This window comes from Paramormyrops kingsleyae, chromosome 20 (genome assembly GCF_048594095.1).
Source record: "Paramormyrops kingsleyae isolate MSU_618 chromosome 20, PKINGS_0.4, whole genome shotgun sequence".
Classification (NCBI taxonomy): domain Eukaryota; kingdom Metazoa; phylum Chordata; class Actinopteri; order Osteoglossiformes; family Mormyridae; genus Paramormyrops; species Paramormyrops kingsleyae.
Window position 1 is genome coordinate 17,192,328 of NC_132816.1, and position 18,390 is coordinate 17,210,717.

Consider the following 18,390-nt stretch of genomic DNA (forward strand, 5'->3'; position numbering starts at 1 on the left):
TAGCTCTTATTGTGTTAATTTTAATCTGCATATGTTTTAATGTTTTGAACTGTGTTTTGTCTGAGCAAATATACACTTATTACCCAGATAAATAGCCTTAATCATTTTCTTTGACTACCTAAGACTTTTGCACAGTGCTGTATAAATCAGGATGTTGCAAAATGCTGAACCGTGGATGGGCGATCTTGCTCAGACGATAGGGAAGAGGCTGGAATTGACTGGCCAATCACACGGCTACAAAGCCCACCTGTGTTCAGATACTGGTTTTCCTCACTTCTGAATTGGCTTCGAAATCTCACCAAATCGTTTTAAGGCAGCTGTGCGGCTTATACTTCATAAAATGTAATAAAAATAGACACCGGACAGAGTGTTTCTCCTGATAACATAACAGCCGTATCTTAACCAGCATAACTCATGTCTGTCTCGGCACGGCAACTGCAGATTTTAATTTTCCAGAATCCTTTTGCATTACAAATTTTAATTGCTGATGGACAAGTTTAGAATGGAAAAATAAAAACAAATTCTTCGAGACAGAGAAGTTATCTCGATCCTATCAAGTCAAACCCGCCTTATCAGATTGTCCAAAATTGGTTTGGAGCAGCACATTCTTCGCACTTCCACTGAGGAAACGGAACAAGCTAGGTGGTGATCAAATGGGATCCATAATAGATCTGCTTCCCACTGGAGGTTAAGTGGTGATCCACACCCTAGCTTTCAAGGATAGACCTGCTTCGGCCTTTCTTTGCAAGGGAGCTGTTACTTTATGTGGAATTTCTGCCAAAGTACCAGTTTCAAGGAAATGTGTGAAACTCCTACCCAGAGCTATAGACATGGCTCCGGAGGCCCAGCTCTCTAGGGGAAGATCCATCCCAGCATCTGTCAAACCCATCTGTCCCAAGCACAACTGACCCACTCCTGTCCTATCAGCCAGGCTCAGTGTGATCACCGACAAAATGGGCTGGCGATTTTCTGACAACTTAATCAACTAAGTCATTGTGATTCTGCTGTGTGTAAAAATGACAAGGTTTCTGATAAAACAATCACAGTTCATGTTTTACAGCTCAAACAAAAAAAAAAAAACAATCCAGAATTCTCTTGAATTAATCCTAGTATTTAACAAAGAGTCTCAGTAATTAATTATATTATTTTCTTACTTGGGTTAGCGGCCTTTACCTGTGCTTAAAATTATTATGTATATTTTTCTAGATTGGAGAGAGGTGCTTAAAATAAATGTTGCATATAAAAACTGCTACTTTGTATTATCATTATTTAATTGGTTTAGTTCTACTTATATGATTGGGTGATACTAATCGTACGTTAAAAAGATCACCCTGCAGTCGTTTGTAAAGTTTGACCGCGCCTGATGAGCGCTCCCCTGCCCGCACGCGGAGCTGCCCACGCTGCGGACCCGGCGCCTCACGTGTCACCCCTTCGGAGCGCGTGCGGTGCCAGCGAGGATGAGCACGTGACCGTGCGGTCTACCTCCGCCTTCTTCTTCAGGCAACTAGGACGCAATTAAAGTTGCATCTCATGAGTATATTAACATTATTTTTTAAAGTCGATTTACGGATGAAAGCAAATATGTGTCTATATCAACAGCGCTATTTACCACCACCCCCTCAAATAAATGTACACTAATTAAATAGTGCGTTATCATTAATTTTCATGAAAATCAGACCGCTTTAGTAAAGGATGAGTCCTTTCTATAAATCTGCAGTGACGCGCCTAGTGAATGTATACGCATATATTCTAGCATATATTTACGCTACATATGACAAAAGGGGAAGAATGTAATTATGTATCGAATGTAGCCATTCCTGTGTAGTTCTGTCACAGAAATGTTTGTAGGACTTAAAATACACCAGCTATTGTAATACGGCCAAACGTGCATGCTCCTGCAAGCAATATAAGCACCTTCAACCATGATTTCCTTTCAGTCCGATATAAAACAAACGAATGTTACCGTGTGTAATGGAGTGACATTAGCACACTGAATTCCCACGCCGGCGGACCGAATAAATAATGCAGTGTGTTTCCCACTCGTTAGTATGTGACGTATTTTTGCAGGAGAGGGGAGAGCGGGATTCCATTTTCCTTGGCTCACTTTCAGGGGGAGAGTACCCCATGCACTGAAGTGCCATGCACATCACCTTCTGCAATTTCCAGAATTAATTACTGGACTTTCGTTTTATTGTACGTGACTTTTGAACATTTATAATAGTTTTTAAATAGGCTACGTTTTTCGTGAGGACATATATAAAGACAAAGAAAAAAAAGACTCAATGTGAATTCAGTTCGACAACTGATAAATGTAATGGAGAATTAAGATAAGTAAAAATCATTTGAAATTTAGTGCATCCGTAATTTCTTTGGAATATCCGGATCTATGCTGTATCTGAAAGCAATGCAGTATTCAGCGATTTCATAGAGGCGATCGCAGAGTATGCCGTGCCAAAAGGATTTGGAGAAGACGCTGATCCACTTTTGGGAACAGACTGGTAGCTTTCGTACCCTAGTCATGCATCCACTCACGCCTTAGCTGATTAAGCCTGATTTCTCGTAGCTGTGACGGACATTCCCGCTGTTTAGCCTACTCATATGAAAGTAGTGACGTGGGATGGAGAATATTTTCTCTTCGGGATATAACTGGGCTTTCTAGCCACGCAGGCTGAAGGATATATCCCGCAGTTAACACCATGCCATTTTTTAGCTGCCGGTGGTTGGATACAATTACCGAAACTCCGGATATCTAAGCGGAGCGCATCATGGACACGGCGGAGGTAATTGTCTCTCTCCTGGTAGTCCTGATTATAATCGTGTCGTTGCTGTCCAACGTGCTGGTGCTGATCTGCTTTCTGTATAACCCGGAGATACGGAAGCAAGTGCCGGGTTTATTTACCCTCAACCTCACCTTTTGCAACTTGTTGCTAACTGTGTCCAACATGCCACTGACTTTGGTGGGGCTTGTCAACAAGGTTCAACCTGGCGGGGAAGGTTTCTGTCACATAATCGGATTCTTGGACACCTTCTTAACCACAAATTCCATGCTCAGTATGGCAGCGCTGAGCATCGACAGGTGGATCGCCGTGGTTTTCCCCCTGAGTTACCACTCCAAGATGCGCCACAGAGATGCCGCGATCGTGCTGGTCTACACGTGGGCGCACTCCATGTCTTTCTCGACCGTAGCCGCCTGTCTGTCGTGGACGGGATACCACCAACTTTACGCCTCTTGCACTCTCTGCAATGCCAGGGCGAATAACAGCCGGACCCAGTTCGTTGCTTTTACTGTGGTTTTTCATTCCCTTACCTTTCTCATGTCTCTGATAGTACTGTGCGTTACTTACCTTAAAGTGCTCAAAGTGGCGCGGTTCCACTGTAAGAGGATAGAAGTTATTACAATGCAGACTTTAGTGCTGCTTGTGGACATTCACCCAAGGTAAGTCATCCATTCGACTTTCTGCTGCATAAAATTGACCCATATTTGTTATATAAAGGATGTAGGGATGTACATACAGTAGTATGCTTTCATAAATGATAGATTTAATGAAAATATGTGCAATTTGTTGACTGGTGCCAGGTGATGTATCTGTCAGCCGCATTTCCGCGCCTTGGTCAGATTCACGCAGGTCTTGATAGGGAGTCGCACTTTATCAACGTCACCCCTACACAGTTCCTTAAATAATACTTAAAGGTCACATATAAAATCCATCATATTTAGATGATGGTGCCTGAATACCCTACGTACTTATCGCGGACCCACATAACAAGTCGACATCGCACAAATCACTAGAATATCTCATATGTAGCCTATATACAGATATTGCAGTCGAAACGCATTTATTTTAATACATATCGGATAAAAATGTTCCTAATGTTACAGACTTAATTTTAGTTATTTCGTTTTAAAACGTCATTTTATATTCAAGAGAGAACGGCAAAATGACTGTGATTCAAAGCAATGCTGTTTTGGCATAGAAGAAAAATAAATTATTCAAAAACTAAATCTGTACATTAATTCACCTGGGGGAGATTATTAGGCCTACTTAGTTAAACATTTCACATTTCACTGGTACATGAATTACGAGTTATTTAACAAATTAAAGATAACGGCTATTTTTCCAAGCATCAAAATAGATTGCCCAATATATTCCCGGTGGACGCATTCTTTGCCATGTAATATTCACATGGTAACTCTCGGTCAGCTTTGTGTTTAAAGTAGCCGCTATCGCTTGGGGTATACAGTAGGATACGCGTGAACTCGCTAAATAAATAACCGTGTTATAAGTTGCGGATGCATTTATAAATGTAACTAACCAGCAGATTTACGCAGTTTTTTGCAGCCTTGTCTTATCTTTGTCACTTTCAGCATAAGTGTGGACAGGCACCAGTGTAATAATGAAATTAAAATGGTACTTTGGAAATCGGCAGTCAGTAAAACTTTAAATTAGGCGGATTTGCATGTTTAACATGTGGTCCCACGCTCTGATTTCCAGAACAGTGACCCACCAGGCATGTTCATGAGCCCTTGCCATCTGCCCTCATAGTAGCCTTGCATGGCGTGACGGCGGGGTACGTGCCCTGACACAGCCTTCTCGTGCCCCTCCCCCCCCCACAGTGTTCGGCAGCAGTGTCTAGAGGAACAGCGGCGACGGCGGCAGAGGGCCACCAAGAAGATCAGCACCTTCATTGGGACCTTCGTGCTGTGCTTTGCACCATACGTCATTACAAGGTGGGGACAGCGATGATGTCATTTTCACCACCCTCGAACCCCTGTCCTCACAAACCAGTGTTTGGCATCCCCAGCTTCTCTTTCTATCCCTCGCCACCCCCCACCCTAGTCACGATTCTTCAGACCTACGCAGTAATCTGACCTCCTGTTAATGAATACCCTGGCACACTCGCATTTGCACTTTTCCCCCATTCCAGAACCTTCCGCAGTGGATGGGTCATAGCTGCCGACTCCTGCTGGGCCCCATTTTTTTCGGGGGGGGGGGGGGTCTCTGTCAGCTCATATGGCCCGACATGGGATTCTGGGCCTTCTAGCCCTGGATGTGGATCGTGCCTCCTGATTGGCCCGATTTGACTCTGGATGCCTGAGTGCTAAGGAGCATTCATGCAGTACCAGATCGGATCAGGCACAAATAAACACAGATAAATTACGGATTTGAACTGCTATACTTTCCCCCTCAAAAAAAAAAAAACATTTATGGGTACTGGTCAGGTTCAGATACAGTATATCCTGAGCTCAATTTTCATTTGGTTGATTAGTAAAGTAACTTTGACTCCTTGCCCAATGAACTACAGGAAATAACCTGGTTAATTATTTAAAAAGCAATAAACTCAGGCACTGGGGTAATGTAGAGTTACACAAATGTAGTGGTAAAATCTTATCTTATTTTTTTAAGCCGTATGAAAAGATTGCTGAGCCAAAGATCCATAGTACGGTTGCTTTTTTCACACAATGTTAATCTTTTTGACCTTGAAAACTTAACCAAGATTTAAAAAATCTCTTTAGTGAGATATTGGACAGTTGGCTTATAAATGGGTTACGTAGAGCATTAAGCAAGGATAGAACCATTTCACACTAAAATCCCTTCATGACAAAACCACTTATATAAAGTATTATCTCAACACACAGAAAATGATCCAATCTTTTTCCACCCTTTGGAATGTTGTGTTTTGTTAGGAAGCCCAGCTATCATAGTCAGGATCATTTCACAACGCTGGGAAATTCAGCTAGAAAAAAAAAAATCACACAAACAGAAGCCCAAAGAAGTGGATGTGAATTGATACAAACACACCTGTAGGCTTGACGGCAGGTGGCTGAATCTAAAAAGAGGTCGAGGGCAGCTGTGAGTTCGCTTCAGTAAAATCAGCTCTCCAGTTTGTCACGGAGAATCAGAATCAACGACCCACTGGAGGGGGCGGAGTCTTGGTGCTCAGGCTCACGGTGATGCAGATGTCCTATTGGCCGCCCAACACAGATGGATGTTTACATTACAAACAGACTGATCAGTCAGCATCTAGAGGTCACACAGCGCAGAGTGTCTACTTAGGCTTTTGTGTCGAGACTCTGCATCAGAACTCAGCATGATATTAGCGACTGCTTCTCCAGTTACGTACACTTCCGGCATAAGTGCATCCATCTATGAGGAGTAGGTGTGTGGTCTTGTGTGGGTGCATGTTTGCATGCAGCCCATACCTTACCGACATACCATGTAGCAGACATTTATATTCATGGTGATCTGCACAGTTTACTGCTAGAACATTCCTGCAACTGAACAGTGAAGTCATTCGGGTGAAGCTCCCTTGTTGATTCTTGAATATCAGCGAGTGGATAGAACAGGACCATACAGGGAAACGTTGTGATGTTCTCACCAAGGCCTGATCAAGGCTAATTAAGGATCTGAGTCCATATTTGTGAGCTAAACTATCGCTTTGTGTAACATTTCTCAACCCGGTTCTCAGGGACCCCGAGACGGTCCATGTTTTTGCTCCCTCCCAGACAATCCACATTTCTCCCAGCTAGATAGTCCCTGGTAGGGAGCTTGGAGGCAGCAAAAACGTGGGCTGTCTCGGCGTCCCCGAGGACCGGGTTGAGAAACACTGCCTTAGTGTAACCTGAGTATTTACTTTACCAATTCAAAGAATATGAGAAGACTTATTTTTTCCCACATTCATATTCATCATTAGTGAATTTCTTTTGAATATATATTTGTGATGTATTTGCCATTTAATTACAGGTGAATGCTAAGCAGGAGAATGCACTGTGAAACTTAACAAGACAGTAGGAATCCATCAGCACTGTAAAATGGCATCTATTAGTACAAATTTTTACATTTTGAATTGGTAACAGATTACAGTTATTTGTGATATTTAAATGTAAAGGGAGACTAAAATTATTGCTATCCAAGACTAAAGGCTATTTGTTTTTCCCACTATAGTACAATAGACTTAATTGAATGCTTCTTAATTGAAATTTCTTCGAGATTAATGTACCATTAGATTTGTTCCACTGTTTCATGCCTTGAAATGCATTATTCTTAGGCAGTAAAACTGATAGCAGCTACAAATGTAACAGTAAACTCCCATGGCACATGATGCACAGTCTGATAAGCATTAAAGAGAAAAAAGCAGGAAAAGGCAATTTCTGTTTCATACGGACAGCAGTTTGTTGCTGCCATGATAATTATTTATTAGTGCAGAGGAGACTTTTATCGAAAAGGCCTAAGTTTTAGACATGAATAGATTTGGATATAGATGGAAGCACCAGACTCGAGGATTAAACAGTGACGCCTCTCCTGAGGATTGACCTGGAAGTTAATCGGTCAGGAATCACATTTTGCTGACCGTGACCTGGAAGTGATCTCAGGAGTGCATGTGGAGCCTCGCCCTCCGCCTCCTGCACACTCTCAGTCTGTGTGTCTCGGCAGGATTCTGGAGCTGTTCCCGGCAGTGCCTATCAGCCCTCACTGGGGACTCCTGTCCAAGTGCTTGGCCTACAGTAAGGCCGCCTGCGACCCATTCGCCTACTCCTTGCTGCGGCACCAGTACCGGAAGACCTGTGCCGACATAATCAACCGGATGCTGAAGAGGAGGGCCCTGAACGCATCGGGACAGGGGAGGGGGAACCATGTGGTGCAGACGGCAGACTGAAGTCTACCTGCAATGGGGAGGGGGGGCGGCTTTGGAATGGCAGGGGATGCTGAAGCGGGCGCTTGTCATGCTGTCTGGGAGACACGTGTACCAGGGTCTGCTGGAACAGGCCTGTGTAATGGATCAAGTACAGCCTCCCCCCCCCAGGGAACCGCCCCCTCGTTCCCTGCACCCTGCACCATCAGCGCTCCATGTCCGCTTGCTTTTGCATTTCCATACGTTCCCTGTGCTGAACACTTATCCCTTAGTCGACAGTGGTCATTTCCGAAGGTCATAGAGCATGGATCTGGGTCTCGGGGACAGGATATCGCTGCTGTAGGTGACGACCGGCTCTTCCGGGGACGATACACAACCTGAGGAGTGTGTGATGTCCTCGTGGACCAACGTGACGGAGAGTCCAGAGAAGCGAACCGCTCTACCTTCACACCTCCTCATTATATTTGCCTGGGTGCGTCTGTGTGCTTGGGTGGGATGCAGGGATGTGACCTGGTTGGTTTCTGATTGATACGTTTGCCTGCAGGGATGTCAGCATGTAGCCACTATGTCAGTTATCTACATGATCATCAGTAGTTTAACCACAAACCTATGCAAGAACAAAAAACTCATCCCTTGGATTTGGTGAAACGTTTGGCCATTTAACCAACTGAAATATTTAACTGATTTCAGCAGTTTAGAGGCACATAGAATCACAATGTGAACTTGTCCGGATGCATGTGATACAGAAAGTAAACTAGTCTAAAAGCAGTACATCATTAGTTATTGCCTGTCTTCACGAAGTGGTGTTTTACGGCGTGATAAAGTGATATTCACCCATGTTCCTTAGTCGCCCAAGTGTTTCATCCAGTGAGACATCTGACTTACACTGGCGTCTGCAGAACTCTTCTGAAACATCGTGGTTTATCGGCCACCTGTGCAGACAGTGTGCGTCTTACGTCTTGGAAGAGCTTTTTTGTGTTCTGGTAGGTAGCGATATGGAGTGTAGCGCCAATGACGGGTTGCCTGGGTTTGCTGTCGTGGCAGAGAGCGTGTGTCCCACCATCTGCAGGCCGAACTGGTGTTATGGACAGGCACGTAGCCACGTAATAAAATTACAGGTTCCAATCCCCTCCGCCACAAAAATAAAAAATGTATTTGCTATGTTCAGACACAAAGCCAGTCATGAAAAACTACTAATTTGAACCCCCTTCGAAATCTGATCGCCCTGATTTACCAGGGACCGCCCCCCGCCACGATCATCAAAATCGACCGATACAAATTTACTTCTGCCCCTGGGTATGGTTGAGGTGAGAGTAAACCGAAGGGCATCTTAACGCAACTCTGTCTGCAGCCTCTCATGCTCCTAGCTCTGCTTTATGGGTTTTTGCACACACCTTAATGGAACATCCTGCTAATGAAATAATTACCGAGTGGAGCTTTGCTTTGATGAGAGCTGGAGAGGGTTTTACTCGCACTTACACACGGAAGTATTGCCAGTGCCGCTTTCTACCAGTCTAATCAAGTATTTTTAGACCAACTTTTTGTGTTTTCAGCAAGAAATATACTTTCCCTAATGTTACAGGACTTACTGTCAGGTAATTGTATTTAAATGGATGTTTAGGATGTAAACGTACAAAAACACTACTGAGAGCCACCGTTACAGCAGTTTCAAACATTCAAACACAGACACTGTTTTTTGACTTGGTTAAGTTAGTGTGCGTTTTCGGTGTCAGGACCGTATCCTATATGAGACGAAAGTGTTTTACATCTTACAGCTCGCTTTCTCTTGTCAATTGTAATCTTCTATTTGTCTTAAGTATACAGCAAGCGATTGCCGCCGCTATGTCAGGCAGGTATGCTTCCCGCAGTACATTTTGTGCAATTTCACATCGATGACGGTCTCAGTAGACGCGTAGGAATTGCTGGCACAGTGCGGACGACCCGGGTGTCCTGATGAGACGCGCGGATCGGGTTGCAAGACGGGGTGGGGAGGGGGGCTGAGTCATTGAATGAACAGCACGGTTTGACAGATATAATAGCGCAGATAATTACAAAGTGGCTGCTTTTCGGGTCGCACGGATAACCGGAGCGATCGGTGTGGGTGTCCGGTTACACGTGGGCAAGTGTAGGACTTCACTAGCTCTGCCGTTGAGCGTGATACATTCTAACCCCCGATCATTGTTTTATGGGGCTGCAGTTGCTGCTTCTAAGCGTAAAAGGACACCTACGCATACACTGGGCGGCAATTATGGAATTAATCCTAGAACGTGTTATAAGATTAAGCGATTACTGTGTGATTAATCCCGTGATTGATTAGTGAAGTTGAACTGCCATATAAGGATCGCAGGCATATGGATAAACTTTGATCTTTTGATTTGAAATATTCTGTGATAACAAATACATTGAAACAGAAGCTGCATGCTGTATTATCAGCATTCATTTTGAAACTAAAGTTCCTCTTGAAATGTTTATTCAGCCAAGAATGGAAGAAATTAAAGTCTCCAGTTATATAAATCGTGTTAATCTGTCTTTTTATAATGCATTGTTCGCGTAATTATCCATAACAAAGACATGACACGCAGAGAGAAAACTGTCAATGATCTGAAAGCTTATTTACTGAAAAGGGCTACAGAAGCCATTGTGCTGTACGTTTCAGATAAGGTTGTTTTGAAGTTAATTACTGCATATGCCATTTTGATAATCTTAATCATTTACCACACGTGACCGTCAAGACAATGGCGTAGAAATCAGTCACAATTAGAATGGCAACCACCGTAACCTTTAACAAAATGCAGTTGTACTTATGAGGCAAAAAAAGTGAACACGAGTCGCGAAAAGGAACGTAAAACACTTTCATTTTGCTGTAAAAGGAACATAGCTTTGTTAGCATATCTGAGTAGAGTTTAAAGGTAACTTCTTCCATTCAACCTTGAATATGATTTCTATATTGCTACCCCTGCGTACGTATGGGAGCGTGGGAACTATTTTCAGTTTCATACCCTATGTGTTTAATCTTACACGCATCTAGCAACGTAGCTGCACTTAAGAACAAACTTTATAGTTTTCAGAGTTTTGCTTTACATACACACATGTGGGGCCGGTAAACTGGTCTGTACTCTTTTACTTAAAATACTACACAAATTCTATACTCATAAGTATACTCTTGTGCTATGTCCCAGGGAAACTCCACTCTGTCTCAGTCACTATGACCATTAAGCTGTCACCAGGCTCTAGAAACAATCTCTTTCAGTACTACCTGGGAATGATCTCAGCCTTAGATGACCTTAATATATGTTTACCCGGGCATTCTGAGCACTGCCAAGTGTCCATCTGACTGTTTAACACAACGCAAATATGTGAGTATGAATTGTCATGTTTGAAAATGTAGCATATTTCCAGAGCAGCTGCCCAGAGCAGGAGTCATGAATTAATTACCAGCAAGGGGAAGTAGCCTATCGCGTGCATGATGTAGCAAGTAGGCCTAGCTGAGTTAGCAAAAAAAAAAGGCACAAGAGAGACTTTTGAGCAGTGCAATCGTCCATCATTTACATTTTCTCACCTTTTTATTTTCATTAATTTAAATGTTTGTGCTGATCTCTGTATGCATATTGTTAAATACGAAACAATATAAACCTCAGCAACATCAATATTCAGAATAAGGCGGTGCATAGCTGCCATTCAGCTCACCTAATGATTTCTGCATGATCACAACTTCCAAGGGAAAGAACAATACCTCAGATGCTATCAGACATACCTCCTGTACAACGTGATCGGGATTTCGGAACGCAAGCTACCAAACCAGAACATCTATAGGAAATGAAGTTAGCACAGAAGGAGTGACTTACGAGTAACTTATGGCCTTATCAGCGCTTATCTGTCTGTAAACTGCAGGATCTGGTGTCCGCATCCGTCAGACTCCGCACAGTCGGTGCCTGCTGAGGATTTCATACATCATTTGCACTAAAAGAGTATTTGTGGACACGCGTGCTTTGTACAAACTAAGTTGTGACTTGTTGCTTTATTAGTCAAAAAGTAGAACAAAATTAATTGGCAGTTATGTATAAAATTTATATAAAGTAACGACAACATAGACTGTGTTTGTTTATCGGTAATTTTATTAAAATGTGATTCAACGATACATACTTTGTACAGAATGTTCTAGAATGTGGTTTACCATTGTAATTACAGGTTTTTATACATTTTCACAATTTCAATAGTACAGTGACGACTGGTTTTAGCTCTATAGTGTGTTGGTTTATGGAATCTGAAAGTTAATATGTGGTTTATATTATTACCCTCTGTGAAGAAGGTAAGCTACGGCACCAAAATCATTGTTTATGGACAAAATATTTTTAGATTAATGCATTTATCCGACCGCAAGCATTTAAAATATGGTTTAAGTCATACTGAACAAAAAAGCTTACCTATAATGCTCAGTTGTTCATAGTGCATATTTGATATAGAGTTAGATTTAATATTGAATAAATACTTAATATCCAATATAACTTTTCTATTTATTAAAAGACCCACACGTTAATTCGCTGCATCAGCTATACAAAAGGTATTATTTCTGTTCTTAATAATTATTCTTATTGCATTACTGAATTTATGCTGCCAAAATTACAATGTTTATTTTTTCCCCTTGTGTTTAGGTGTCGATGTAAAACATGTTGGTTTATATTTTTGTTAAAAGCAGGTATTATTCGATTTTCCTATCATATATTTATTGTATATTTATTGTAAATTTGTCAGAATAAATAATGTAATGTTGAAAGAACATCCATCTGTTTCCTGGACTATTTTAAACACTTTCGACTGATAGGTCTAATTATGCATATTAGTTGACAGTAATAATACTGCATTATCTGTTCTGAGGCTTTACTACTGCGAATTTTGAACATATTTACGGTAATACTGACGGGAAATGCCACGAACGCTGTTTTACGGTGAGCGGAACAGCGCGCGAGGCCATCACAGTGTCACGATGACGTGTCCTTGGCTGCAATAAAAGACGCTGACATTCAGCAAATCCTTTATCAATCTGACCACCAAAGACCCCAGCGATCAAATCACTCTTGCCGTCCTTGTTGACATTTTCTTCCAATTGGCCAGTTCATGGTTGCATAGCAAATATTTAAAAAGGTATTTAGCTGGTGAGAATATGGGCGCTATACTCAGGAATGACTCAAGAGTTAAGAGAGGTTGTGCTTTTTAAAAGGCTGCAACGCCAAATGTTGCTTGGGTATTAAATATACAGTCTTGTACACAGTTGCATGTCACAGTATTTATTATGGGACTGGACAATGGTAACGGCCACTTGTGGATCGTCTGCCTTCTACAAATAATTTCTGCTTCAGGGATAGCTCTCCCAATCACTCCATGCTGCTCTCTGTAATGGAATGACAGCAGAAGCCTCAGGATTTGCATCTGTAAATGGCTGCGATCTCGATCCCTGACCCCTGCCCATGGCACCCCGCCTTTGGGTGGGGTCAAGCAGAGAGGCTAATCGTGGCCGAGAGACAAATCTGTCACCCTCACCGGAGGCTGGCAAAGCGGCCTGCGAATCACTGGGATGGATTCAGTCATCCTGTTTGTTTTGACTTTGGGGTCAGGATGTTTACTCCCAATTGCCTGCGAGATATTACACAGATACTGTAAAAGGAAACTTGATGTGTTTTCACACCGGTGTTTACATTTAATCTGTACTGTACCTTAAAGCCCGAGTTTCACACCATGCGACGTGCAGAATGATAATCCGGACCTCTTCTTAAAAGGGGTGAACGGTATTGTTGAACCTGACATCAAAAAGCTTTATGTGAATTTAATCATGCCTGTTTAGGTAATCAGGGGTTCACTGGTGTATCCCGACACAGTCTTCTGAACTTTGGCTGATCATGGATGCAGAAACATATACAGTGTAGCAAATATTATTTGTACATTGTGAAAAAATGGATGATGATGAAATTAATTTGAAATCGTTTGAAAACCACTGCGGAGTACGTTTTGAATAAAAGTTCATCTTGTTTCTGTACATAACACACAGACATAATTGTAACATTTTAGACAGTTTTTAAAGTTTGTTCTTCAATATCCTCAATATCATTTCCATTTTTGACCATTTTTTCGCAGCGTACCAATCATTTTTGGCTACACTGTAGTTATTTTCGAGGCTAACGGATGCCGCCCCCACCCCCCCTTCCCCCACGAACAGTGCTCCAGTTATCGAACTGCCCTGGCAGGTTCAGATAAATTAAATGAGCTATTTCCGAAGCCCCACCCGCTTCCTGACCCTCACCCCCGCAATCCGGTCAATTTTCATTTTTAATTTCTCATTAGGAATCAGGGACCGCGAGGGGGAATGTCACGGAAAAGGTGTGATCTATTTGGGACGATCCACAAACAAAAGAATTTAAATCAGAAATATTCAGTCCATCCCCTGTATATATTTATTGACAACATGTTTGTGTAGTATTGCATATAATATAGGGAGCATCTGAAATTGCCCCCACCATCCTGGTAATGAGGGATCCTATCTCATCTGGGTCCATCTCTCCTAGTCATTTTCAATCTACAGTTCTAAAGTTCTAAAACAGCCCACTAGCTTAACCTAATATTTTATATACCTAGATCCAGGCTTCTTGTCTCAGGCCCACAAGTTCTCACAACTTCCCCAGGCCGAGGGGGGGGGGGGCGGTTGCACATCAGGGGGGCCCTTTTGAAGAAATTTTGTCTCAGGCCTGGGATTAATAACTGGTGGGCCTGCCTGGAGCAGCCCCCCCACCCCCACCCCCAGACACACACCTGTTTATTAACATATTCAGTGCTTTTCATTGTAATGTAGCAATAATTAAATAAAATGACTTGCACACGGGATGGTGGGCGAAACGTAAGGTACCGCTTATTCTGACACCTATATTTGACATGTAGACAGGTTTTGAAAATCTCTCAAACTGAAAACATTAGGGTGTTGTTCCTGAGGTCACATCAATTCTAGTGAAAAATTATACATACATGTATTTCACAGGATTCCACCTGGGTATCAGACTGGAATTAGTGGTATTTCATTCAGCTTTTTGTATGCTTGACCCGTGCCTGTCGAATTACTTTCTGGAAACGATTTATCTGGTTTCATCTGTGGGTGCGTGGCGAGATCTTTCTTCTTGTTTGATGTCCATTGACTCATCTGCGTGTCTAATCTGTTTCCCTGACGCGAGCGGATCAGTCCTGTCCGAGGGCGGCCGCCTGTTTAAGCGTATGTGATGCTGGCAGACTGGTGTCCGTTTCAAAGGCTGGACGAGCTTCTGAGGAGCCGCCGTCCTTTGAACCGCTTTCGGGGGGGGTCGCTCAGGTTCTCTGCTCTTACTGCACATCTGCATGGCATTAGAGTGGCAAGGCTGGGCAAGACGGCATAACCCTACCCCGACCCACCATTCTAGCCTCTAGTGGGGGGGATTTGAGTCAAATTTGTCAGTATGATTTCTATCGCTGAACTCTACCACCTTTCCCCCCTCCCCCACTTTGAAAATGTAAATAATTAGGTAAATTTAGTGAAAGCTGCCATGTATATCGAAAACTACTGTATCTCCTTTTCTGAAGCTACCTGTAGGAGGCGCTGTGACAGGGGCCCCCATGGACTCCTGGCCCGTCTTCAGAGTGCGGAATCTCCTGGTTGTTTTTCCACAAAAAGCAAAGAACAAAGGAACAAAAAAAAAAAAAGGGACTGCTGCTATGAGCGAAAATGGCAGCGCCCCGGAGGAGATAATGGAAATCAGCATAGCAAAAGGAAGACACGGCGCCCCCTGATGGGAAGCCCCAGGAAGAGCCCTTGCGTGGCTGATGCTCCAACAGGCAGAAATATCACGTGTGGGATCACCATGATTACACAAAAAGCAGGACCGGACCACCGCCACGCCCCACTCGCACTCCCTCTCACAAATGTCCCGCTTTCCAAAATTAAACCCCGACCCCCCTTTAAAAACCACCCACCCATGACTCAACAAAGCCAAGAAAAGATAATTGGTAACCAATTACCATTTTTTTTTTTTTTTGATAGGAGTACAGGGTGTTTCTTATTTTTTAAATTCCCGGGAGGGATACAATGAAGTCGCTCTGGAACGGAGGCCTTCCAGCAATTGTGGGGCTGTGTGACTCGGAGTATGTGGGCGATTCTCTGCTTTTTTTTCCTCCTTCTTCTCCCTTTCGCGAGCAGGCAACCATGACAGCTCGCCGGAGCCTGAGCAATTAGGCTCTCCTGCCTCCGGCAGCGCGGTACACGGGGCCCTGTGGAAGCCGCCGACCGGGCAGAAAATAGACAAATATAGAGCAACGTATAAGAGCCAGGACCCCGAGTATCCGGCACAAACTGGAATGAGAGTGGGGAATCCACTGAGTCAGCTTGCATCTCTCTACCCGAGGGAACGATAGAAAAAAATCACACAGAAAGCGGAGAGAAAGATGGAAGGATCAGTAACAGTCATGAGCTTCTGGATATTGTTGATGTGTATAAAATGTTTATTGCATATAACACGTAGAATTGAATAGTACTGTTCAGTATGACAATAAGACGATCATTCATCAAGCCTTTCTGTCGCTTATATCTAAGACCAACTTCAGAATAAATGATTCCCCCTCTGAAAAATGACACATATCGGAGAACCAATGCCACAGCTGAATGCATTTCCCAATTTTTTCCCCCTTTTTATATATATTTTTTCTACACAAACATTAATTTTCGGCATTTTTCTTGAATTTCCTGTTAAAGGTTTTCTGTATCTTGGAGATACGGTCGAGGATATTCTAGGACTCAAGACGAATCGCCCGTTAGAGTCCTGAAGCTAAGGACACTAACTCCAGACAGCTATTACAATACAACCAGCCTAGCTACAGTAAGACTAGCTGCTGCTAATTTATACTCGGATTTGAAAACAGTAATGTTATAGACAATACATATTTTACATAATGAATACGTCATACTATTTATACTGTGAATATAAATTAAGTTTGAACAACATACGTAATAAACTGACACAAATGAGAACAATTAACCCTCAAATGAGAAGAACATTCCAGTACAAAGAAACGCCTTCGTACAGAAGTACAACATGTCTGAAATCTTAATTTAGACTTAAAGATACGTCTCTGGTCTCTGTAAGTATCGTAATTCTGATAAATAATCACAGGGAACGGGATTGGGAGGGGCTAATTTTTTTGTAATAAATGATATATGCTGGTTGTCACCTTGCTATAACTCACAAGATGTTACATGAAACATACGAGATAATCACAAGGAAACCGGACACTGCAGATTGCAGTTTTTCTGTTCACCCTTTGAACTGATGTCACCTCAGTGCAATGGCTGTATATGAACTAATTTTCACGATGACAACAGGGCATGCATTTAAGCAAATGCCAAACTAGGGTCAGAATCAGTGTGTGAGTAAGGAGCATCAGCCACTGTCTCACTCTTCTTCAAGCATTCAATCCAGTACATCACCTTATTATAATTAATAAGTTCTGTAAATGCTTGGAGTAAGCTTTGTGTGAGACAATGTATCCGTCAGATTAAAGGCGTGATGACTTTTCTGGAAGGATGGGCAAGGAACCACAAAACATGGACTAGCATTCACCATAACTGTCATTCTGCTACTGTAACAAGCAATGTTATACGAGTGTGTATTTTAGAGTTAAAGAAAAGGATAGAAACTGTCTCTTTTTAAAGATGCATTTCATCTTTTCGAAAGACACAGCTCTTACATGCGGATTTCCGTATTTTTTCACCGCTTCCGTTTTTTTCCACAGGTCTCACCATAATTTGCATAAAATCATTGAGAAACCCAGTCGGGGCGGGTGGGAAGTTTGGTGTCAGCTTCCCTGTCCTTTACGATGATGGGTCCAGTCTGTCCCAGTAAACGCGGCATGTCCCCATGCCTATGCCCCGCATCGTCGTTGTGGGCGGGGCTGCGGCGGCCGCCTGACAGGAAGGGGGCTGTCACCATGCTGCTTGCTAAATTTATCCATGATCTCCTTGATGCGTGACAGGTTGGTGCGGGTGATGACGAAGTCGCACCGCGTGGCCCCGATTTCGTAGCCGACCTCGCACACTTTGCTGGTGGAGGTGTAGCCGTCGGCCCTGACGATCACCTTGTACTCCCCGGGGTTCAGCAAACGCCAGTAGTCTCCGTCGGCCACTGGTTAGGCAATAGACAAACCGACAGAACGACTGAGCTATAAACGTCAACACTGAGAACACAGGGGACCATTATCAATTACTGTCCATGTGTTACATTTAGAAACAATGTGTACAAAGTCTAGCGGTTTCCAATGGGTGTATTAGCATGTTAGCACATTAGCACAAAACAGTAAAATTAGCATGTTAGCACATTAGCACAAAACAGTAAAATTAGCATGTTAGCACATTAGCACAAAACAGTAAAATTAGCATGTTAGCAAAATAGGACAAAACAGTAATATTAGCATGCTGGCATATTAGCACAAAAACAGTAATATTACATCATGTTAGCATATTGGCACAAAAACAGTAATATTAGCATGTTAGCATACTGGCACAAAAACAGTAATATCAGCATGTTAGTATATTAGTGCAAAAAGTAATTCAACATGCTAATCCTACTGTGACTATTCAATATGAGTTCTAATGTCATTTTGTGGATGCTGTGTTCCTCTGTGGGTTAATACTCTGTGTGCCCATGAGCAGAAGTTTGCCTGTTAAAATCCCATGGCTGTAGTATGACTGATATC

The 18,390-nt window shown here is 42.7% G+C and overlaps 2 protein-coding genes across 4 annotated transcripts in view; one reads left to right on the forward strand and one right to left on the reverse strand.

Moving 5' to 3' along the window:
• The first annotated feature begins 2,566 nt into the window (after positions 1-2,566).
• On the forward strand, positions 2,567-12,323 carry LOC111853757 (G-protein coupled receptor 26). The gene is made up of 3 exons (XM_023831028.2): positions 2,567-3,436; positions 4,616-4,729; positions 7,434-12,323. The coding sequence occupies exons 1-3, from the start codon at positions 2,766-2,768 to the stop codon at positions 7,654-7,656; spliced, it is 1,008 nt and encodes a 335-aa protein (XP_023686796.1). The 5' UTR covers positions 2,567-2,765; the 3' UTR covers positions 7,657-12,323.
• Positions 12,324-16,122: 3,799 nt separating this feature from the next.
• Positions 16,123-18,390, reverse strand: part of cpxm2 (carboxypeptidase X (M14 family), member 2) — a 46,004-nt gene continuing 43,736 nt past the window's right edge. For all 3 annotated transcript variants that reach the window (XM_072703539.1, XM_023831022.2, XM_072703540.1), the window contains one exon: positions 16,123-17,819. In XM_072703539.1, coding sequence (XP_072559640.1) covers positions 17,560-17,819 — 260 coding nt within the window. In that variant the 3' untranslated portion in view covers positions 16,123-17,559. The remainder of the gene's footprint in view (positions 17,820-18,390) is intronic.

Excerpts from the sequence above, each read along its gene's own strand:
- LOC111853757 (XM_023831028.2), top strand. The coding sequence starts at position 2,766 with ATGGACACGGCGGAGGTAATTGTCTCTCTCCTGGTAGTCCTGATTATA. Across the intron at positions 3,437-4,615 it reads CTTGTGGACATTCACCCAAG|TGTTCGGCAGCAGTGTCTAG; the intron begins GTAAGTCATCCA and ends CCCCCCCCACAG. Across the intron at positions 4,730-7,433 it reads GCACCATACGTCATTACAAG|GATTCTGGAGCTGTTCCCGG; the intron begins GTGGGGACAGCG and ends GTGTCTCGGCAG.